Raw genomic sequence first — 24,859 nt, 5'->3', positions numbered from 1 at the left:
CATAACATGAGTCATCAAATTTGGTTTTGATCAAAACGAGGTACCCAAAAGTAGAGGACTAAGAAATACTGCCTTATATAAATGGTTGTGTGGTTTAGAATATATATCATGATGACTAAGTCCAAAGGGCATCATTATAAGGGGTGCTGATAATTATACAGCCAGAAGCCTAGTTCAGCCACTTTGACATATATTTAATATGCTGTGCTTGCCAGAGCATTGTCTCGAAGAACAAGACTCCTAGGATGAGCTTTTCTCTGCACTTCGCCTTCATTTCCCCCCTAAATTTTTCCAAAAGTGATGAATAATGATCAGCAGTTAATTGTTTTACCTTTTTCAGATAATCAATAAGTAAAATTTCATCCCTGTCTCAAAAGAGAGAGGTGATAAGCTTCTCATCAGACTTTTGGGTGTGGATCTTCTTTAGACAGGGGAGCCACTACGTCCACACTCTTTCAACTCTTCTCTGGTCTCTGGATCATAATGAAATAACCATGTTTCTTCATGGTCACAACTTGTGGGGAGGAAAAAAAATCATTGGCACCTTGCTCAAAATGGAGAAGAATGGCAGTTAAAGATAGGACACATGGTAGCTTTTGATTAGAATTCAGACATTTCAGTGGCAGAAAGCTTTTGCATCTCCAAAATGTTATGAAAAAACATATCCAACACATACCTAGAGCCTCACCTCTCCATTTGGCAGAAATTCATCTGTCAGAAAATATCATGGTGTGAATGGCATCAACATTTTCAGACGCTGTTGCAGAAATTAGGCTTCCAGTCTCCTTTGCATACTCAGTGCCAAAAAAAAAAAAAAAACTCATTTTAAATTTTGCAACCCAACTTTTGATGGTTGAATAGCATGGGCACTGCTCTCCTAATGTTAACAACATATCAGCACGAATTTCCCTTGGTGTTTTACCCAAAAAAACAGGTATATCATAACTGCTATACTTTCAAGTTTTGCTGAAAGTGACGTTTTGGGCTGGCACCCTTTCAACCTGTAAAAATTAAAAATGGACATTTCAGTTTTTTGAGACAAATGGGCTGTTTAATACAAACAAATGAATGCTCTTTCATAATTTGACACCTATTTGTAAAAAAAAAAAAAAAAGTATGTGAGTCAGGTGGAGAATTTATCAGCACCCCCTTGTATATCACATTTGCAAATTGGGCATGTCCTATTGATTGATACATATATACAGGGTGTCTCAAAAATACACGGCAAAACTTCAGGAATGAGTTCCTCATATGTAGACAATAAAAATCTTTTATATCAACATAGTTTCGGAAATGCTTGGTTCCCAAGCTATTAACTGGAATGTCTTATCTCCCGCAGGTGATTTCCTTCATCACAAGGTACTGACCTGACAGAATCTGGTGGTTTTCCATTCTGATCATGTACTCAAATCAGGAGCAAGTGGATATGCACTTTATGTAGACAGGGTAATCTGATGGTGACAAGGCCTGTACCCATTGCAGATGGTAAGGATACAGTTGGTGTTCTCGCAACACCCTCCAAATAGTCGAAAGTTGACCAGCCAGTTGCATTGCTATTCTGTGTGTGCTGATTCCAGGAGTGGCATGCACAACATCCAAAATCTCCTCCTCTACTTCAGGAGTCGTAGATCTTGGTCATCCTCTGTCGGCAGCACAAGGTGTAAAGGTCCCATGTTCACAAAGGCGGCGATGGACACCTTCAAACGTTTTCCTGTCTGGACATCTTCGTTCTGGGAACCTTTCATGATATAAACGACGAGCCTCCAGAGCATTGCTGTCTGCCAAACCGTACGTAAAGTGCATACCCACTTGCTCCTGATTTGAGTACATGGTTAGAATGGAAAACCACCAGATTCTGTCAATACCTTGTGATGAAGGAAATCACCTGCGGGAGATAAGACATTCCGGTTAATAACTCGGGAACCAAGCATTTCCGGAACTATGTTGAAACAAAATATTTTTATTGTCTACATATGAGGAACTCATTCCTGAAGTTATGCCATGTATTTTTGAGACACCCTGTATATATATAAACGACGACCTCTGGAAACCAGGCGAAAGCCAGCTACAATCAGCCTTTCTGCAATAAGCAAGGCTCTGCTGTAGTCAACTTTCTCTTCCCGAGCATCTCGTGAGATGCATGATGACTCTTCCTATGATTAAAGCCGGCCCCTTTCAAAATCGGCCATGTGGTAGGCAATGGCATACCACCACATTATCTGATGCCACAAAGACCACAACAAAAACAACTCCAAAAACTGCTGTTAACCAGATCCCGGATGACATTGTGTGCCCTGAAAAATTGGATTTAAGAAAGAAGAGGGTAAACATGGCCACATAGTATGTAAAAAGTTTAAAAGAAGACAAGATGGATATGGTCATCAAAGAAATGGATAGGTATAAAATTGACATTTTAGGAGCAACGGAAGTCGTGTGAACAGGACAAGATCATTTCAAAACTGGAAATGGGTTTTTGGTTGTTTTTTCTGGAAATGACCAAGTAAAAGAACATGGTGTTGCTGTCATTTTGAATAAGGAATGTTCAAGGTCTCTTCTTGGATACAATCCTATTAATAGTAGAATGATGATTGTTAGACTTCAGAGCCAGCAAGTAAATCTCACAGTTTTAGTTGTACATGCACCGACATCAACATCTACAGACGGAGATATGGACATTTATTATGAAAATCTCCAGTCAGCTCTTGATCTGGTCCCAAAAAAGGATATTTTGATACTAATGGGTGATTTTAATGCAAAAGTAGGCAAGACAGTTTCTTCTAGTCCAAAATGTGGTAGGTTTGGTCTTGGCACTAGAAATGAGTGGGGTGAAAGTTTAATTGAATTCTGTCATCTGAACAGTCTTGTCATATATAACACCTGCTTTCAGCAGCACCCGAGAAGGCTCTACACATGGAAATCTCCTGATCATAAAACAAGGAATCAGATTGATTATATCCTTTTGCAGCAAAGGTGGCATTTCAGTGTAATCACATCAAAAAGACTTCCTGGAGCAGATTGTGGCAGTGATCATCAGCTGCTCCACATTGTTCTCAAGCTGAAGCTGAAAAAGATCATGAATAAGGTTTTCCCTAGACGATTGGATGTAGAAAATATTCCAAACAATTATATGCTTGAAACAGGCAATCATTTTTAAGCTCTATTAGAACTAAATGAAGATATGCTGCCTGAGGAAATGTGGGAAAATACAAAAAGCATTATTAAGGATTTAGCAAATAGACACATTAGGGAAAGGTCAAACATCAGGAAGCCTTGGATTACAGAAGCCACTTTTAAACTTATTGAACAGAGAAGAACTGCAAAAGCCCAGGGTGTACAAGGAAACGAAGAGTATCACGAACTAAGCAAAGTCATCAAGCCCTGTTTAAGCCAGGACAAACAGGATTATATCCATTGAAAGTGTAAAGAAATCGAATACCACAACAAACAAAACAACACTAAAAAGATGTATGATGTTATTAAGTCCTTAAGACAAAAGTTCTGACCAAAACTTAATGTAATTAAAGACTCCAAAGGATAAATTTTAACAGAGGAAAACACAATCAAAGGAAGGTGGAAAGAATACTGTGAGCAGCTCTTCTGAGCACCTGCTGGCACTAATGATCTGCCACCCCCTTTTCAAGAGTGCGTTCTTGAACCAGTTCCACTGAAGGAAGAAGTTGAAAAAGCCATCAGAGAACTAACATGTGGCAAGTCACCTGGAATTGATGAAATCCCAGCATAATTGATTAAAGCTACAGGTGTGAAGGGCGCAGAGTTTTTTCATAAAATGATTGTAAAAATTTGGGAAACAGGACAGTGGCCATCAGATTGGAAGAAACCAATTTTCATTCCCTTACCAAAAAAAGGAGATCTGAAAATTTGTTCAAATTACAGGACTAGTAGCCTAATTTCTCAAGCTAGGAAGATTATTCTTAAAATTATATTGAATAGAATCTCAAGAAAACTTGAAGAAATGCCAGAAGAGCAAGCAGGTTTCAGAAGGGGTAGAGGAACCAGAGATCAGATCTTAAGCCTATTACTGATTACAGAAAAATGCAAAGAATTCAATGTTCCAGTCGTTTTGTGTTTTATAGATTATGCAAAAGCATTTGATTGTGTTCAACATGAGAAATTATGGGAAATGATAACTATTATGGGTTTTCCAATCCACATAATTCAGCTGATTAAGCTGAATTATGTGGAGCTGAATCTATCAAGAACAGGAAGGAACTGTGAGAACGAACATGGGAAACACGGACTTTTTCACAATAGGTAATGGTATCAGGCAGGGCTGTATTTTGTCACCTTACCTTTTTAATCTTTATGCCGAAGATATCATGCTTGAAGCTTTTGGAAGACTGTCATCAAAATTGGAGGACAGAAGATAAACAATCTTTGCTAAGCAGATGATAACTGTGCTAATTTGCAATTCTAAGGATCATCTTAAAGAAACTCTGAGGAGAGTATGTGAAGCAAGTAAGAAAAGAGGATTGTTTATGAATGTGTGTAAAACTAAAATTATGGTGATTGGTGATAATCTTGATTCCAGTAAGGTGAAGGTTAATGGGCAAGATATCGAAGAAGTTGATGAATTTGATTACTTAGGGTCAAAAATAAATAAAAATAGTGACTGCTCAAATGATGTAAAGAGACAACAGGCAATTGCTAAAACGTTGGTCACTGATCTGATAAAATTATGGAGAGATCATGATCTGCCCCTAAAGACGAAACTGCGAATCATTGATTCGTTAATTTTTCCAGTTGCCACTTATGGATGTGAAGGATGGAATCTGAAAAGAGTTGACAGGAAGAAAATTGAGGTATTTGAAATGTGGTGTTACAGGAGAATACTGCGTATTTCTTACTCGGATCGAAGAACAAATGAGTGGGTATTGAATAAAATTGGCAGGCCTAAAATTCTTCTTCATAGCATCAACAAAAGAAAAATCAAGATTTTTGGTAATATAGTAAGAAGGGAAAACTTTCTGTTGAAGAATATAATGGAAGAAAAAACCGAGGAGAAGAGGTGCAGAGGAAGACCTGCAACTAGGTGGAAGGATGGGATCAGTGAACTTCTGGGTATGACACTTTGCGATGCTGCTCATATATAGCACATATAGCACATGATCGATGTAGTTGGAGGAATTTGTTGGTGGCCACGACAGCTCCTCAGGGAACTATGTGACTGGAAGAAGAAGGGTGAAATTACACAACAGGAAATAATATACAAAAATTGAATATGAATGACAGTTATATGTACCACATAACAAAGGCTTATAGAGTGATGCAAAGGGTTAATAAAAAGGTGGTTATTTTGTGTTGGGCTAGTTGCTTCAGACTAGAGCAAAGCCAATTCAGGCCAACAGTTTTAATTTTTCCCTCCATAGCCAAAACTTTACAGCAATTGGTTATAACATTCAGAAAAAATGAACAAAAGAATAAAATCTGCTCTAGGCTTTGTGAACTTCAAGTCTCAGTTCTTATAATCACAGCTCAACAAGTTTTCAAACTAGTTTTTTGTAAGTAAATAAATTCCTTTTGTTAAGCAAGTTATTACACACATATAGAATACTAATCACATTAAGAAAATGTCAAATAAAATAATACACTTAATGATCTGAAAATGAAAAATAACACTGGAATGATTCTCATCCCGGTTATATTTTCCATTCTGCGTTACAGTGAAATAAATAATAATAAGCTTACCAAGGGTCATAACTGCTCCAATCATTAGCCATCCTGCTTGGGTGCGCTGCATAGAGAGTCTGCTGTTCTGAGAAGCACTACGTAACAAGTCTTCTGCCAGATTAAATATCATCTGTATAAAAATAAATAAAGAAAAAAAAAAAGTTTCATCCATAATAGGAAAGGTATTAAATTTCAATTTAATAAGAAATTGCAAAATACTCTGACAATAACAAATAAAAACAACATTAAAACCTTAGGTGAAAGGAAAACTCAGCTGTATTTAATTTTAGCTCTAATAAAAATATTATACAAAGTTTAAAGTAACATCATAACAGGATTGTTGGAAGAAATATCACATTGAAGTGGCTGTTGTTATTTTTTTTTCTTAAAGAATTTATAATTTATATTCCGCAGGAGCATTTCATTCAAATAGAAAATTAAATCTAATAAATTAGATTTAACTGTTAAATTTAATATAAAACAAATACAAATATAAAACAAAAACTTGATATTGATGGTTCAACTGTTGATGATCCTGCTCAGGTAGCTAACAAACTAAATGAATGTTTTGCATCTACATTCACACATGAGGAGTTATTCAATGAGGGGAGTGCCAGAAATTTATCAAACTCTAACAGGGAGCTAAATGATTTTGTGATAACTGAGAGCGAAGTGCAGGAGAAATTGTTGAAGTTAAACATAAAAAAGGCACCTGAGGTAGACAGGATCTATCCAGTTATATTAAAGGAGGCAGCAAAGGATGTAAGCAAACCCTTAGCCATAATTATGAGAGCTTCCCTGGACTCGGGGAAGGTACCCATGGGCTGGAGATGTGCAAATGTGACCCTAATCCACAAAGGAGGATCAAAGGGAGACAGGTAATTACAGACCTGCTAGTTAACTTCTGTTCCAAGGAAGTTAATGGAGGCACTGGTTAAAGAAGCATTGCAGGATCATCTAGAGAAGACTTCAGTTATAGCTCGAACACAGCATGGGTTTGTTGTGGTTGTGGTTTTTTTTAGGAGCATTAGCAACTAAGGCCATATTACTCCGGAGATATGTGGTGGTCATTCCCTGACCTTTCTGCATCCTCCGTATTTGGTGGTGATGGGCTCGAACCCCGGTCTAATCAAGAAGCGTGTGCTACGCACTGCTGCTCCTTCCCACCTGGCTATGGAGGCGCCATAAGTTTGTTTGAAATTGTCTGACCAATTTCATTGGATACTACGATGTAGTCACAAAGGAGCTGGATGCAAAGAATAACTTTGATATCATATATTTGGATCTTAGAAAGGCCTTTGATACTGTTGCACATGGAAGACTACTGCACAAATTGGAGCAGTGTGGAACTGGAGGCAAATTGCTGCTATGGATAAAGGGATGGTTGAGTAGGAGAAGACAGAGTGCTAATCAATGGACACTGCTCTTCGTGGACTAAGGTTATTAGTGGAGTCCTTCAGGGTTCAGTGTTAGGTCCATTGTTGTTTTTTGTTTTTACAAATGACATTGATGATGGTATATCAGGCTTAATGTCCAAGTTTGCAGACGATACGAAGGTTGGCAGGGTTGTTAATGACACTAATGACAGTATGCTGCAGCAACAGGATCTAGAAAAGTTGAGCAGATGGGCTGAGAGGTGGCAAATGAAGTTTAACATTGACAAATGTAAAGTACTACATATGGGAAGCAGTAATCCCAGAGTAATGTATCAACTCTGTGGTACTACACTGACAGTGGAGAATGAAAAGGACCTGGGGGTAATTGTGCAGGCAGATATGAAGTTTTCTGAGCAGTGCAGACTGTCTGCAAAGAGTAGCTCATTGTGTCTTGTCAATGATATACAGGAATTTTTCTAGCAGGGATAAGGAGGTGATTATCCCCTTATATAAGGCAATGGTCAGGCCACACCTTGAGTACTGTATACAGGTTCTGGAGGGCTCATTTTAAGAAGGATGTAGAGCTGTTTGAACAAATACAGAGAAGGGCAACAAGTTTAGTGAATGGAACAGAGGGTTGCTCTTATGAAGGAAGGCTTAAGTTTTGCAAATTGCAGTGTTTGGAGACTAGGCACCTGTGAGGTGATCTGATTGAGGTGTATAAAGCCTTGAATGGCTTGAGCATGCTCAATGCTGATGGGATTCTTCCTCTTGCTAAGAATAATCACCTGAGAGGGTATAAATTCAAATTAAGGAAAGACAGTTGTAGGATAAATGTGCAGACGTTTGCCTTTAGCCAGTGGGTAGTTGATTGGTGGAACAGACTTCTTTTGTTGTGGAAGTTGATAGCCTAAAAAAATATAAGGCCGAGCTGGACAGGTATTTGGAATGAACGGAGGGGTGAAATTGAAATCAAGAAGTGTGTGCTACGCACTGCCGCTCCTGCCCACCTGGCTACGGAGGCACCATCAAAATTCTTGTATATCATTGACAAAAACCCATGAGCTGTCCTGGAAGCTTGTCTGCATTGCTCAGAGAACTTCATGTCTGACTGCACAATTGTCCTGCAGGTCTTTTCCATTTTATAAGCCAATCATCAGGCCACATCTTGAGCACTGCATGGAGGTCTGGAGGCCTCAATTTAGGAAGGATGTGGAGCTGCTGGAATGAGCACAGAGAAGGGCAATGAGATTGTCGAGCAAAACAAAGGGGTATTCTTACCAAGAAAGGCTTTAGGTCTGCATGCAGTGTCTGGAGATGCAGCACCTGTGATGTGATCTGATTCAGGTGTTTAGCGCTTTGAATGGATCGAGCAAGTTCAATGCTGATGGGATTCTTCCTCTTGCTCAGACCACATATGTGAGGGAACACAAATTCAAACTGAGGAAGGACGATTGCAGAATAGATGTGCAGAAGTCTTCCTTTAGTCAACAGGTAGTTGATTTTTGGAACAAACTTCCATCTGTTATTTTAGAAGTTGACAGTTTAAACAAATTCAAGGAAGAACTAGACAAACTATTGGAGGGAATGAATAGGTGAAATGGGAAGGTGTTTTTTTTGCTTATGCTGTATAAGCTTTCTTTCTTGCATCATTTACCACTGCTAATATACTGTAATGTTATATAACGAAATTAGAAAAAAATAATGAATTTACTTCTGACAAAAAAACAGTTTGGATGATGTGAAATCATTTTAAAAATTACATGCTGTATTTTGTTAGCAATTTACATAAGTTGTTTTCAACAAGATTTGCTGTCTCTTTTTTAAAGAGGAGGAAATCACTAACACATTATGGGAATGGCAGAATACTCTTACAGGCTGCAAAAAATGAATTATATGGACATGTGTGGGCTGCCATTTGGACATTCTTGCATTAAGTCTACAGGGGTATATTTGTTATTTGTTTGTTATTTGGAGCATTAGCAACTAAGGCCATATTGCTCCTGGATATGCGGTGGTCATTCTACAGGGGTATATAATGACATGCTGACCAGCAGAGAAACATCTACCTTCCTGGTGCCAAAAATCAACACTTTTTCAAACTTTGGCATGGCATTTTCCTATGCTTGGTATAATTATCAGTTCACAAATGCTACCCATATAAAATGAAGTGAATAATGACATCTGTCTTTTATTATAGTGGAATAGGCCATTCTCCACTAATGTGGGAGTGGCTGATTTGATTTGTTGTTAGTTTTAACACATCAACAACATCGGCCATATAGTGCACCACTGTATTATGTCTGTGCAATTTAATTCAGATGCTGTGATGGCTTAAAAATTCTTTTATTCCATCCCTCCTTCCCATATGAGATCAACTACAGCTCAAAGCGAAGAGCACAATATGAATTTCTCCAGTGACTAACAGGATTAAATGCAGTTTCAAATGAGTGATAAGTGGAAAAATTAGTATAATGTTGCAGAGGACCATTTAGTTGTCATTTTCAATGGTCGCAGTGCTACTTATTTTAAATTTCAAATACAGTACAGAGTCGACAATCCGAATGAGCAAACATTTATTTTTTTTATGCTGGTGCCATAAAATAATTACAGTAAGCATCGGTTATTGTGATCATGTTTGCGAATTGAATTTTGATTCTATTAAACGTCAATTGCAATAAGCAAAAATCAGAGGAATATTATCCACAAGCTATAAAAATGAAGATATAAAGCACAAATTTATACTTTTATTTTACTTTACCAATTAGCAAAATTAAATGACACAGGAAAACCATAAGAATATTATTCACAGGTTAGTAAAATAAAAATAAATTAATGCTTAAGTACATAGCTTAATTAACATACATACAGTACTAACTAAACACACTTCATCTTTTAAAAGGAATCAGAAATATTTAACAATTAAACTGAAGTGTGAGATTTTAAACACACGTTCAAAGGGAGAAAGCGGATCTTCGTTAGCAAAATTTTACAGGGTTGGAAAGTCAACCATAACATAAATTAAAAAGATGGTGCAAAAAAAAAAAAAAAAAAAAAAAATGAGAACAGCTAATACCTATTCCTTGAATATGCTATTTGTTACGAAAACTTTTTATTTTTGTTGCTCAGAGCAAAACTGTAAATACAACTAATGAGCTTTCGGCTGGGAGGCAGCCTTCTTCAGATTGAATACATGAATGGCAGTTGGAATAGAGATGTGCACTGCCTCACGCACCATCCTGGCAGTGCACATCTCTATTCCAACTGCCATTCATGTATTCAATCTGAAGAAGGCTGCCTCCCAGCCGAAAGCTCATTAGTTGTATTTACAGTTTTGCTCTGAGCAACAAAAATAAAAAGTTTTCGTAATGAATCCAGAGCACGTAGGCCTTTTCTACTATGCTATTTGTTGTTATTGGATTTTGGGAGCATTGGCAACTAAGGCCGTATTGCTCCGCATATACTGTCTATAAATTGCATATGTTCTCTGGTCGACTTTCTGGATGAAAAAACCTTCTGGATGAGAAGAACTATGCTGCCTTCATCAGAGATTGACTAACTCAGCCACATTGTGAAAAAGGCCCATAAAAATTCCTCCCGTCATCGAAGGGACTCTATAACGGTGATTCTACCAACTGTGCTACTCATGAAATCTAGGTACAAGCAACAAATTGAATGCCATCCAACTCAACTACTCTTGCTGAAAAGAGTGAGATCTGGCAGAAAAGAAATAAAGTAATAGAGGCATGTGATGCAAGAAAGCAAGCATATGAGCTTATGTGCCATCAGCCAAAAAAAAAAAAAATTCACACACCCATTCCCTCTAAAAGCTTGTCCAGTTCCTCCTGGAATTTATTTAAGCTATCAACTTCCACAACAACAGATGGAAGCTTGTTCCAGCAATTAACCATCCGCTGGCTAAAGGCAAATTTCTGCACATCTATTCTACATCTGTCTTTAATTAATTTGAATTTATGCCCCCTTAGGTTTGTAATCTGAGCAAGCGGAAGAATCCCATCAGAATTCAGTGTGCTCAACCCATTCAAGACCTTATACACCTCAATCACATCAACTCGCAGGTGCCTAGTTTCCATCCACTGCAATTTGCAGCACTTAAGCCTCTCTTGGTAAGAGGAACCCTTTGTTCCCCTCACCAATCTTGTTGCCCTTCTCTGTACATGCTCGGGCAACTCTACATCCTTCCTAAAATGAGGCCTCCAGACTTGTATGCAGTACTCAAGGCATGGCCTGACCATTGCCTTATACAAAGGGATAATCATCTTTTCCCTACTAGCAAAATTCCTGTATATCATTGACAAAACCCCATGACCTGCTCTGGCAGCCTGTCTGCACTGCTCAAAAAACTTCTTATCTGACTGCACAATTACCCCCAGGTCTTTTTCATTTTCAACCACCCACAGCAAATCCATGCTGTGTCTAAGTGTAGTACCACACAGTTGGTACGTTCCTCTGGGGTTACTTCTACCCATCATATGGAGTACTTTGCATTTGACAATGTTAAACTTCAGTTGCCACTTCTCAGCCCATCTGCCCAAATTTTCTAGATCCTGTTGCAGTAGCACACTGCCATTACTGTCATTAATAACCCTGCCAACCTTTGTATCATCTGCAAACTTTGACACTAAGCCTGATATACCTTCATCAATATCACTGATAAATAATAAAACAGTGGGCTCAACACCAAACCCTGTGAGACTCCAATAATAACATTAGTCCATGAAGAGCAGCGTCCATTGATTACCACCCTCTGTCTTCTTCCACTCAACCACCCTTTTATCCATTGTAGCAACTTACTCTTAATACCATTCTGCTCCAATTTGTACAGTAGTCTTCCGTGCACAAGTGTCAAAAGCTTTCCTGAAATCCAAGTATATGATATAAAAATTATTTTTTTGCATTCAGTTCCTTTGTAACCACTTTGTATCCAATCAAATTTGTCAGACAAGACTTTCCCTTAACAAATCCATGCTGTGTCTGAATTACTGCTGCAGTTTTGTCTAGATGATCCTGCAAAGCATTTTTAACCAGTGACTCCATTATTTTACCCGGAACAGAAGTTCGAAAAAATAAGTAAAAATAAGGTGCAGCAAAAAATAAGTAACGTTTTCGTTAAAGGATACATATATGTTATTGTGGCTGAAAGTTCAATTTATTTTGTTACCTATCAATAAAAATACATAAGTACAAGTTAGTGTTTTTATTTCTAAACTTACTAAACCGTTTTTTTTTTTAAATTTCCAGAATGGTATTTTTGATAAGTTTGAAAATCCGAACAAATCAGAAATCCGAATTAACTGCGGTCTGAATTAGTTCGCATTATCAATACTCTACTGTAACTATTTTTAACTAATATATTTCGCAAATACTACTTTTAAAATCTGTTTTTGTCAATGATGGAACAGAGATAGCAACTACACCTAAGATGCAGCATTAGTCATGTTGCACAACAGAAAATACTCTTGATCTCATTTTCACAAGGGTTTGAGTGATATTGAGAACATCTGCATTAAGGAATCATTAGCAGGTAGTGATAATTAGCAGGTTTCATTAAGGATAGCATTAAGGAAAATTATGATGGCCTTAGGGATTATTTAAATTCTATTTGTTATAAATAGTTGGTGAATCTAAAAAGAAATGCTGAATGAGATATGTTCCAAAAAATAATTCTACAAGCAACTAATTTTTTTATACCTTGACAGTATTATATCTGGGCCATAAAGTGGATGAGCACTGAACTGAGATGGTTAGCAACACAATGGAAAGATGCACTATGACAGAATAAATTAATCTGTAATAAAATTTCTTAGGGAGTAATTCTATGGCAAACTGAAGAGACAATGGCAAAGGCAGAAAAATTCAAAAAATACATATTTTTTTGCAAACGTGAACACTAGAAAGAAGGGACAGAACCATTACGGTCCACTACGAGACAGTTTTGGTAACATCACTGGTGATCCTAAAGAGATGGCCAAGGAGAAAAATAAATTACCTGTATTAATATTTATATGTGAACATTATTTTTGGCTTGACAGTTCCACTAGCCTAGAAAACAGGTACTGAGAACTAGACAACTGTGTGGTTACTGAAAATGAACTTGTAGAAAAATTGTTATGAATGAATATGAAAGAGGTATCAAGAGCTGATGGGATTTATGCCATGATGGAATCCACAATTATTGGTGTACTGCAGGATCACTTGTACAGGAACGAAATGATACAAAAAACACAGTACAGCATACGTACTGGGGAGTACACATGTAGATCTGCATTTCTGAATGTCATTTCAAGTACAGGCAGTCTTCGCTTTACGAGTTCCCGGGTTTAGGAGTTTTTTCCCCAAGTATCATGTATCAACAAAATCGAAAATATGAACATTAATTGCAAAAAATGAATGTTAAACATTCATGTGCACAGCTATACAATATACGTCACCCTGCTTTATGATATTAATCAGTTCCAGAGACACCAACCAGTGTGCTCAACCTTGAGTGGGTTGAGCACGCTGAATTCTAATGGGATCCTTCCACTTGTTAAGATTACAAACCTAAGGGGGCATAAATTCAAATTAAGAAAAGACAGATGTAGAATAGATGTGCAGAAATTTGCCTTTAGCCAGCGGGTGGTTAATTGCTGGAACAAACTTCCATCTGTCGTTGTGGAAGTTGATAGGTTGAATAAATTTAAGGAGGAACTGGACAGGCATTTGGAGGGAATGGTGTGATTTTTTTTTTTTTTTTTTTGGCTAATGCTGCATAAGCTCATACACTTACTTTCTTGCATCACATGCCACTACTACTACTACTACCATCGTATTGTTAAAATATTGTAATGTGAACCCAATAACACATTGTTTTTTGGTAATTCGTATCAAGATCTCGGAAGTTGAAATCTTCACTGTATAACCAAGCTATTTATCACTCCAAAATGTCATTTTTATGGTCACGAGCATGACCTCAAGGCCATATAAAAGGTTGTGAGCATGGTTTGTAAATTGTATTAGTTACCAATTCAAATCATTAAAATGCACCACACTTTCATCGTTATCATATGTTCTGTTATAAGAATCAATTTTAAATGCCTTTGTGATATTTTTCTAAAGCACATTTCTGGAGGTCACGACCGTAACACAATAAAATCAATTTGCACTTTCCAGTTTATCAGACTTTTCTGTTACTGCAAGCAATTATAAATGGTAGTAAACTCAATGTTATTGCATTTGCAAAAATGCCGACAGCTGGAATTGTGTGGGTTTTTACATTATTATGGTGAAATGTGTTTCCCTTTACTGAAATCTTCAATCGTATAAAAAACAAATAAAATTTCAGACTCTTCTCTTCATTCCTTTTTTCATAAGCTTCGTAAATTTGTTACTCCATGCGAATCATGTTAGTTGCAATTTGTGAGTGCCGTTAAAAAATGCTTATGCATGCAATCATGAAATTTATAATTAAAAGAGAAGATTATCTTGGAAACAAATGCCTCTTGAAACATTTCTGAAGAAGACGACTCCTTGTGCAACAAACCAACAAGTGCCGAGCCAATAATGAGTGATCAACGAGTGTGCATTTAGTCAATGATGATGAAGAATAAACATTTTCTTTATAACATTTGTAAGTCGTAAATAATTTCTCTATTATTATAATTTGCTTGATTTTACAGGCTACATTTTCATTTCTTTCAAAAAATCAATCACTGTTTAAACAAACTAATTAGCTAACTAATTTCATTGTTGAGGACATAAACCCCTATTTTTAACCTTATGTCTATGGGAAATAAATTCCCGCTTTACGAGCGCACACTAGGAACGAATTAACTCGTAAAGTCGAGAACTACCTGTATACTGAAAAATCAAAATAAAAAAAAACATGGTATAATCAAATAATGATTTATAAAATTAAACTCTATTACACTATGTTGAAGGGATAGTTGAAAGCTGCAATTAGTACTGCTGAAGAAATGCCAACTGCCACCTGCATGTGAGTGAAATTAAAAATAATACCAAATGAAAATAAACATCAGAAAATTTCTGAAATAAATAAACAGACCCTTACACTCACCCAAAGATCCAAGCAGCTCTGTCTCCTGTTTAAGGTATAGTACAACTGCTGCCAGAAATAAGCTGGAAACCCCACTCCACTTAACCCCATGGGTAAACCCACTAAAGAGAAAATTGCCAAATTGCTCACATTTCTGTTATGACTGCTAACAACAGAAGAACTATGGATGTCCCAATGCAAGCAATCAAAACAGATAAAACAACAAAAAAACACATCTTAAATATGGTTATCCCAATAACTAGGAAGCAACTGAAACAAACTAAAAGACAAAATATGTAAAATACAAATGATATAACTACATATTATATAACTGCCCAATTAAAAAGCCAAACCAAATGCAAATATACAACATAACATCTACTAACAGCATAACCAAAATTAAAGTGTAACTGAAATTGAATAGAAAAATTGTAAATTAACTACAAAATTAAATTATTTATAACCCAACACAAACTTAATAGACAGAAAAAATACAATTAAATTAACAATTAAATGAGAAAACATATTTAATAAACTACACTGGTAACCATATTTATTTCTAATCTGAAATTTCTAATGTTAATTTTTACTTGATAATTTTATTTTTCCCTCTTGCATCAATACAGGCAGCAGTTGGCACTTTTTCAGCATTACTAATTTGCAATCAATCTGCAATCAGTAATGCTGAAGAGATATAAATTGGGTCAATATGCCAGTGGCAAGAGCAAACTGCAATGAATAAAAGGTTAATTAAATAACAGCAATATTAAAAACGACAGAACAACAGAACGTAGCAAAGCTTATGTAGTATCTAGGGCTTTCAATACCGAGATCCCAGTCATTTTCTTCCGGTATTCAAATCCCAGTATTGATGCAAAAATACCGGTTTTTCGGTACTAATTTAAAAAATAATTATCCATGTTTTATTCACATAAAGGTTATAAAATAGACAACAATAAATCATTAATACTGTTGAATTTGCAAATGAGGGATTGTTATACACAGTACAAATGCAACGGAAACCTGAAAACGTCATGAAACTGAAAAATCAAAATCTTACAAATATATTTCTCTTAATAAGTAGAGTACGTGTGCGTGTGTGTGGAAGTAAAACACTCAAGGAATAACGAAAACATCATTACGGAAATATTTCCATTAGTGGTAGTAGGCCTGGTAGTGCAATTAAGGAATATGGTGAACAATGGTAAGGCAGGTGCGGAAGGGTTAAAATTAAAAGCATCTGAACTTCTATTACACCTCTACTTGAGGATGCGACAAGCAACATTTAGGGAAAGGATGTCAGTATGGGGCAGTTCAAAGGTATTGTGAACAGGTGATCTCGATGTAAAAGATGAAAAGCGTTTTGTTGTTTGGGAAAAATATTCTGGTTTTCCCACCAAAGGAAGAAGAGTGAGTTTAAAGACTTAACACTGTGATTGGGTCAGGTTTAAATTAGATACGTAAATACGTGCAAACCCCTCAGGGGTTTTTGCACATAAGGTTGCGTATAAAATAGTACAATGGGGCGATTCTAACTTGCAATAAATTCAATAAATAAATAAATGAGAAGAAAATAAATAAGGTGCTCGCGCCAAAATAGCGGTTTGTAGTTGTTGTTTGGAGGGATTGCAGACTTGCATTGGTAGTTCTGGGTTCAGTTCGGGTCTGGGAGTGTCCAGCAGTCAAAGGTTCCGACGGGCATGTTCCTGTGCTAGAAGTTAATCTGGAAGTTGAATAACAAGCCAGTCAGATAGTGCCCTGGCTTCTGTGGTAATTTCCTTCGGCATTAACAGAGAACTGTTCTCGAAATCCCAAGAGAGTTGAATTCTCGAGAGTTCAACTAAGAAGAGAGATAGAGATCACTGCATTCCATGAAGGAACCCGCACAAAGGAATCCCACCGTGAAAGAAAAGGAAGGTAAGTCCTCTGAACTGTGTTGTTTTGGAAATGGTACTTAGATAAAGTGGGATATAGAGTAAAGTTGAAGTTAAAGAAACACGAGAAATAAGGAAATGTTCAGTATTGAGTTGGTTTATTGGTTGAAGTTGTAAAGAAAATTGATATTGCTAAATTAAGAGAGATTACATGGAATTGTTAGCATTAAGTTAGTGATTTATGGATTGCTGTTGTGAAGAGAATTGATTAAGATTGAATTAGTTTAGCATTTCAAGCTGTAGAGAGAGTTGAGATTGTTAATTGAGAGAAATTTTATGGAAATGTTAGCATGTATTAACAGATTAAATGAGAAAAATGAATAGATTAGATGTAAATGAACACCAGTTATGTATTGTAAGTAGATTTGTATGATAAATGACTTTTGTTTTATATTTGTGTCATTGCTCTTGGGAACCTGACACCTCACATATAATATATATATGATATATAATATACATATTCGTGTGTGTGTGTGTTGGGGGGGGGCATGGAATATCCCTCAGCTCCTGGAAATTCTCATTTCTTAACACAGTCAGGTAGCTTGTGGGGCTTAATGCTTGAGGGAAGCTGCTGTACGAAAATCATAACAATGGCCAATGACGGTGATACTAAGGTACAGGGAAATAAAAATTAATAAATAACCCCCCCCCTCCTTACCTTAGATTTGGTTTCCTCACCAAGCTTAACCGTGAGATTCTCTCGTTAATACAGATATAGTGCCATAAAGTCAAAAAGGAAATATTTTTTATTTTTAATAAAAGAAAATAAGATTTTTTGAAGATGAGGGAATAAGGGGGGATTAAACTGCAACTTGTCTACTACTATCGCAAAACACCAACCAGCACAGGATCCAAAAGGACGCTTTCTGCCGCTAATTAAATAGGTACCAAAATTAGATCCAGTTTAAGCGGTAACACTGTTGAGTTTCTTAAGAGCTGACTTTATTCGATGCTTATTTTTTTGTTTTTAGAATAACTGTATGTTTAATAATTTTTGCTAGAATATTTATTATTGTAATTAAAGTTTGATTTAAAATGTGAACTCAAGTAATTACTTGTTTTTTCCTTACTTTATTGTACCTAATTGTCATCAAAATTTATTGTGAAAAATGTTTTTTTTTTTTTTTTTTTTTTTTTGGAATACCGGTATCCCGGTTTCATAAATTAAAAATACCGAAATACCTGTATTAAGATTTTGACTGGTATTGTGAGCCCTAGTAGTATCTATCATCACAAATTAAGTTTATTTCTGCCTGTAAAGTATCTTGAATGTTAGTTCAAGAACAGAATGTTTTATACTGTACTGCATTTTGTTTTATTTGTATTACAAACTTCTCATGATTTTCTGTTTAAGACTATTACTTTCCTCCCACCCACCTGTGGACATTTATATACTGTATAAGAAGATATAAATAACACTGGTTGGCATCAACTTCCTCGCTGAAATAACTGACAGATTCTTGTAGGAAAAATGTTCAAAATCTCAGATGTGTTTAAAAAGTTCTCATCACCCTCAGTTTTCAAATATCGTAGGTTAATGACCGAAAACCAAGACCTGTAGGTTGGTTTAATCATTTTAATCTAATTTATCTATTTTTTTCTAGAACATTACGGAGATTTCTAGCGCATTTGGGAGCTTTCTGGAACATTCTATAATATTGTTATGTGTGGAAGAAAGGTGAAGTTGTTTCCAGAACATTCTAGAATTTTCATCTGCTTTCTCTAGAAACATTGAGCCTCCTAGATTTTTCTTTACCAGTATACATAAGAGTGGGTTCCGCACCAAGCAAGAATTTTCATATTTCAAAAAGCGTGTTTCAGAGAGAGAGAGAGAGGTGAACAAAGTGATTGAGTGTTTTAGTGAATTAGTGTTTGCAAACAAGAGTTGTGTGCATTAATGTAAATTGTGAACTGTATTTAAATTAGAAATAAAAATTACAATTTCTTAATGTGTTCCTATGTGCATGTACCTCAACTGTACACAAAATATGTCACGTTCTTGCTGAAATAAGCCTGATAGCTTTTGATACATTTGTGGAGAGTGGTATTAAAATCGCAGTGGAAGCCACTGTTGTGTTCTGGTGATGTGGGAACCTCGAGACCACATAAATGATTGTTACTTTTGCATGAGCAATATTTCTGATTTTTCTGGGAAATCCAAGCATAAAGTAGAATATCCCAACATATCTTCTTCTCTAAGGCCGACTCCTCATGATGATACAATGCCAGTGCTAAAGCCATCAGAAACTTAGACTTGACTCTGATTCAGGATCCAAAAAGGAGTCCCCAGAAAATGCACAACCCAGAATGAGTACAGATCCAGACATTTTAACTCTTGATACTGCAAAGTCACATCTAATCACTCAGGCAGAATTGAATGATTTGGTCAGAGATTTGAACCTCTCCAAAATCAAGGCTTAATTACTAGGATCATGGCTTCAGTAGTGGAATCTTCTTGAAAAGGGTGTCAAGGTGTCTTTTTATAGGAAGAGGCAATCTAACATAACCTATTGCTACATGGATGGTGCTTTCGTTTATTATAACAATGTCCAGGAATTAATGAAAGAGTTATATCTGGAGCATGTCTCCAAGCAGTGGAGGCTTTTCATTGAATCATCCAAGGTCAGTTTGAAAGCAGTTTTATTCCCTAATGGAAATTAGTATCATCTACACTATTGACCCATGCAGTTCACATGAAGGAAACATAAGAAAATCTACACGTTGTTTTGCAAAAAATACTCTATCAAGAATACAAATGGAATATCTGTGCCAACCTAAAAGTGATAGCTTTGCTGATTGAGTTGCAAGGTGGATACTCTAATTACTGCTGTTTTTTAAGCAAGTGGGACAGCTGAGTGAAGAATTGCCACTACAGAGTAAAAAAAATGGTCAGAACATTCAGAAACTACACCAGGCCAAAAAATGTAGCGCATCCACCTTTGGTGGATAAGTCAAAATTCTATTTACCTCCATTGCATGTCAAGCTAGGTTTGATAAAAATATTTGTGAAAGTGACGGACAAAAATGGAGGAGGATTTTCCAGTTTGAGGCAAAAGTTTCCTTGAATCAGTGAGGCAAAGATAAAAGAGGGAATTTTTGTGGGTCCTCAAATCAAACTGCTATTCCAAGATGAGGAATTTACAAAAAAATTAAATGCTGCAAAAATAAGAACCTGGAAGGCATTTGAAAAAAGTCTGCCAGGACTTTTTAGGCAATAAGAAATCACAAAATTACAGTGAAATTATGGATGAGCTAATTTTAGCATCAGAGTTGGGATGCAACATGTCATTAAAGCTTCATTTCCTACACTCCCATTTGGACTTTTTTCCTTAAAACTTGGAAGTGGTCTCCAATAAACATGGTGAAAGGAAAGGGAAAATGGAGTCCAAATATGTTGGCAGACTACTGTTGGAATCTCGTATGAAGAATTAAAAATGGCAAACCCCCCCCCCCCCATTTATTTGATAACAAAATAAGTGTTTTGTTATCAGATAAACATTTTGGTAAATAGAAAAAGGTTAATAGACCCATTATTCAATATTTAGTACTGTATACTAATTCAAATCAAAAGGGACCATGAAGCCCAATAAGTCCTATTATTATTATAATAATCTTAAATTATAAGTGAAAACCTCATACCATTGAGTAGGACTGTTAATCTCTCAACACTCAATCGTGAATGATTATAATATGAATTTACCCCCCCCATGTATTGTCATAAATGAATCAAGTTAAAATAACTATTAATTAAAATAAGCATGTATTCAACTCTTATATCACATCAAGGGAATTAGAAAGATGGCGGCCACCAACCTCCAAAAACCAACCTACACCACAAGCCATCATGAGAATTGAAAAACAAATGACGCGAAATTCTAAAAACACGACGACACTAATAAATTAATTCACACATAAGTTAAACTTTAAAATCGTTATTAACTTCTTAATTCATTTATGACAATACATAGGGGAGTAAATTCATATTATAATCATTTGCGATTGAGTGTTGAGAGATTAATTAACAGTCCTACTCAAAGGTATGAGGTTTCCACCTATAATTTAAGATTAGTACTATATGTAACATTTTCTTAAAATATATATGAAATCTTTTTTTTTAATAGAAACTTAGTTTTTAATTGCTGTAACATCCACCTTAAAATTCATGGGTGTTACAGCAATATAGTTATATTTAAATTCAGAAGTGTCAAATCCACAAGAATCACCCTGAATTTTATCAGCCAGCGAAAAAAAATGTTATTTTTTGCCGACCAGTATAAACAGATTATCTGGGTATAATTTTTCATTGTTTTTTTTGTTCGCAATTACAGACCTACTAATATTCAAAAATAGCAATTTGCTTCATAAACAATTTATCGTGAAGACTCAGAAAATAAAGAACATCTTTATACTTGGTTAATGGAACTTTGTTTATTCTTAATAAATTATTAAATAAAAAGGGGAATTCAAATCGAATGTGGATTATCATAATCAACCAATGTTTTCTTCATTTCTTCAATGAAATACAATGAATATAACTAATAGTAAATTCTTACAGATACAACAGCAACTTGATACCTTTCCTCTGTTATGTGGAACACCCAACGGTGTTTGACGAGCAGCACCCAACAGAGCAGCTAGTGCTGCAGAATATCCTGCAATGGCTTCTGGAGAGGCTTTCAGAGTATCCAGTCGATCCATACAGCGTTCCAATAATGGCGTTAATTGTGATGGCACAGCTTTAGTAATACAACCAAGACACCAAGCTGCAGACAGACGGGCTGCCGAGCTGCTATGGACTAAAACAGACACCACTGTTTCCACCAGACCTAAAGTGCAATATTTACACAAATGAATTTTATTAATTTACAAAAAGAAACAACATAAAAATGTCCTGTTAATGAAAGAAAACATTTTCTAGGGTATGAAATATTTAAATAATGGCAAAAATTCTAGTTTTGCATAATTTATATGCATATAAGTTATACATGAAATGAAAGAAACAACAAAAAGTAATAATTAATGTTTTGAGCAGTTTTTTGATATATATAGTCTCACCAAATAGGTCAAACCTTTGGTTATTCTTCCCTTTGTAAACAGAGAAGTAACGAAGATAACAATCAATGATGAAGTGGTAGGCACGTGCTAACTAATTTTCAAGCAGTATTGTGTGACATTTAAATTCTGAAAGCATCAAGTCTCCTATATTCCCTCCAGCAGAATTACTTTTCAAGACAAATATGCCATTTATCATTAACAAATTATGATCATCTTTAACACAGAAGCCTATGGAAGATATAAGCCGGTCTGTAATCAAGTCACAAAGCAGGTTATACAGGCAAAGGCAGATTGCGAGAAATCTTTGGTAAAGGATGCAAAGAAAAACAGCAAAGAGTTCTTTAATTATGTAAACTCTAGGAGGAAGGGGATGAATCAGATTAGGCCACTTGATATTGATGGTTCAACTGTTGATGATCCTGCTCAGATAGCTAACAAACCGAATGAATATTTTGCATCTACATTTACAAATGAGAAGTTATTCAGGGAGAGGAATACCAAAGGTAAACTACGCTAGTGAGGTAAATGATTTTTTAATAACTGAGAGCAAAGTGGAGGAGAATTTGTTGAATATAAACATAAAAAAAGCACCCGAGGCAGATGGGATCTATCCAGTTATATTAAAGCAGGCGCCAAAGGAAGTAAGCAAATCCTTAGCCACAATTATGAGAGCTTCCTTGAACTCAGGGGAGGTACCCACGGACCGGAGATATGCAAATGTGACCCAGATTCACAACGGAGGATCAAAGGGTGACAAGTAATTACAGGTTAGTTTAACTTCTGTTACGGGGAAATTAATGGAGGCACTGCAGGATCATCTAGACAACACTTTGGTTATAGTTTGGAGACAGCATGGGTTTGTTAAGGAGAAGCCTTGTCTGACCAATTTGATTGGATACTATGATGTGGTCACAAAGGAACTGGATGCAAAAAATAATTTTGCATTCAGTTCCTTTGAGCAAAAAACGTTGAGCAGATGGGCTGAGAGTTGGCAACTGAAGTTTAATATTGACAAATGTAAAGTACTGCATATAGGTAGCAGTTACTACAGAGTAACATATCAAGTGGTACTACACTCCAAGGTGGTAGAGAATGAAAAGGACCTGGGGGTAATTGTGCAGCCAAACATAAATTTTTCTGAGCAGTGCAGCAGTCTGCAAGAGTAGCTCATGGTGTTTTTTCATGATATACAATAATTTTTCTAGCAGGGATAAGGAGGTGATTATCCCCTTTTATAAGGCAATGGTCAGGCCGCACCTTGAGTACTGTATGTATAAAGTACTGACCACTGCCTTATACTGGTCTGGAGGCCTTATTTTAGGAAGGATGTAGAGCTGCTGGAGCGAGTACAGAGAAGGACAACAAGATTAGTGAATGGAACAAAGGGTTGCTCTTATGAAGAAATGCTTAAGATTTGCAAATTACAGTGTCTGGTGACTAGGCGCCTACGAGGTGATCTGATGGAGGTGTACAAGGCCTTGAATAGTTCGAACAAGCTCAATGCTGATGGGATTCTGCCTCTTGCCCAGATTAATCACCTGAAGGGACATAAATTCAAATTGAGGAAAGACAGTTGTAGAATAGATGTGCGGAAGTTTGCCTTTAGCCAGTGTGTGGTTGGTTGCTGGAACAAACTTCCATCTTTCATTGTAGAAGTTGACAGCATAAATAAATTCAAGGTAGACCTAGACAAACACCTGGAGCGAATGGATGGGTGAAATGGGAAGGTTATTTTATTTTATTTCTTTGGCTGATGATGTATAAGCTTGCTTTCTTGCATCATATGCCTCTACTAATGCTAATGCTAAAATGTTACAATTGAGGAATAAATCTTCACATGTGTATAAATGCTGCCATCAGTTGGCACAAAAAAAAAAAAAAAAAAAGCCCATTTGGCAAATGCTGCAAAACTAACAAAATGTGCAACCTGTGAAATGTTTGCAGACTTTCTGCAGTGACAAAGGAAGTGGATGCAAAAAATTATTTTGACATCATATACTTGGATTTCAGGAAGACGTTTGATACTGTTGCACATAAAAGACTGCAGTACAAACTAGAGCAATGTGACATTAAGGGCAAGTTACTGTTATGGATAAAGGGATGGTTAAGCGGAAGAAGACAAGAGTGGTTATCAATGGGCACTGCTCTTTATGGACTAATGTTAATGGAGTTCCCAAGGGTTCAGTGCTGGTCCCATTGTTGTTTTCAATATTTATCAATGATATTGATGAAGGTATATCAAGCTTAATGTCTAAGCTTGTAGATGATACAAAGGTTGGCAGGGTCTTTAACAACAGTCATTAGGGTAAGCTACTGCAATCTATGAAAATTGGATTGATGGGCTGAGAAATGGCAGTTGAAATTTAACAATAACAAATGCTAGGTAGTGCATATGGGTAGCAGTAACCCCCAGAGTAACTTAACTGTGTGGTACTTTGCTCGGGGTAGTGGAGAATGAATAAGACCCGGGGGAAACTGTTCAGTCAGATATATAATTCTCTGAACAGTGCACACATGCTGCCAGAACAGCTCATGGGGTTTTATCAATAATATAGAGGAATTCTGCTAGCCGGGATAAGGAGGTGATTATCCCATTGTATTCTGTATGAGTACAATGGGATAATCTCATGTAAAATCTAATACTATCTCTCTGTTTTCTGTATTTATCAATAATATTGATGAAGACATATCAGGCTTAATGATCAAGTTTTCAGGTGATACAAAGGTTGGCATGGTGGTTAATGACAATA

The 24,859-nt window shown here is 36.3% G+C and overlaps 1 protein-coding gene across 1 annotated transcript in view; it reads right to left on the bottom strand.

The window, feature by feature from the left end:
• LOC150084004 (HEAT repeat-containing protein 5B) overlaps positions 1-24,859 on the bottom strand; it is a 406,846-nt gene that overhangs the window by 246,016 nt on the left and 135,971 nt on the right. Inside the window, exons 10-11 of the mRNA XM_090375841.1 lie at positions 21,630-21,880; positions 5,707-5,818 (exon numbers count right to left, since the gene is read on the bottom strand). Coding sequence (XP_090231967.1) covers positions 5,707-5,818; positions 21,630-21,880 — 363 coding nt within the window. The remainder of the gene's footprint in view (positions 1-5,706; positions 5,819-21,629; positions 21,881-24,859) is intronic.

Source organism: Mastigoproctus giganteus, chromosome 6, assembly GCF_048544385.1.
Source record: "Mastigoproctus giganteus isolate SK-2022 chromosome 6, ASM4854438v1, whole genome shotgun sequence".
In the NCBI taxonomy this organism is placed as follows: domain Eukaryota; kingdom Metazoa; phylum Arthropoda; class Arachnida; order Uropygi; family Thelyphonidae; genus Mastigoproctus; species Mastigoproctus giganteus.
The sequence above is the reverse complement of the archived record's forward strand: the minus strand, read 5'-3'. Positions and strand labels throughout refer to the sequence as shown.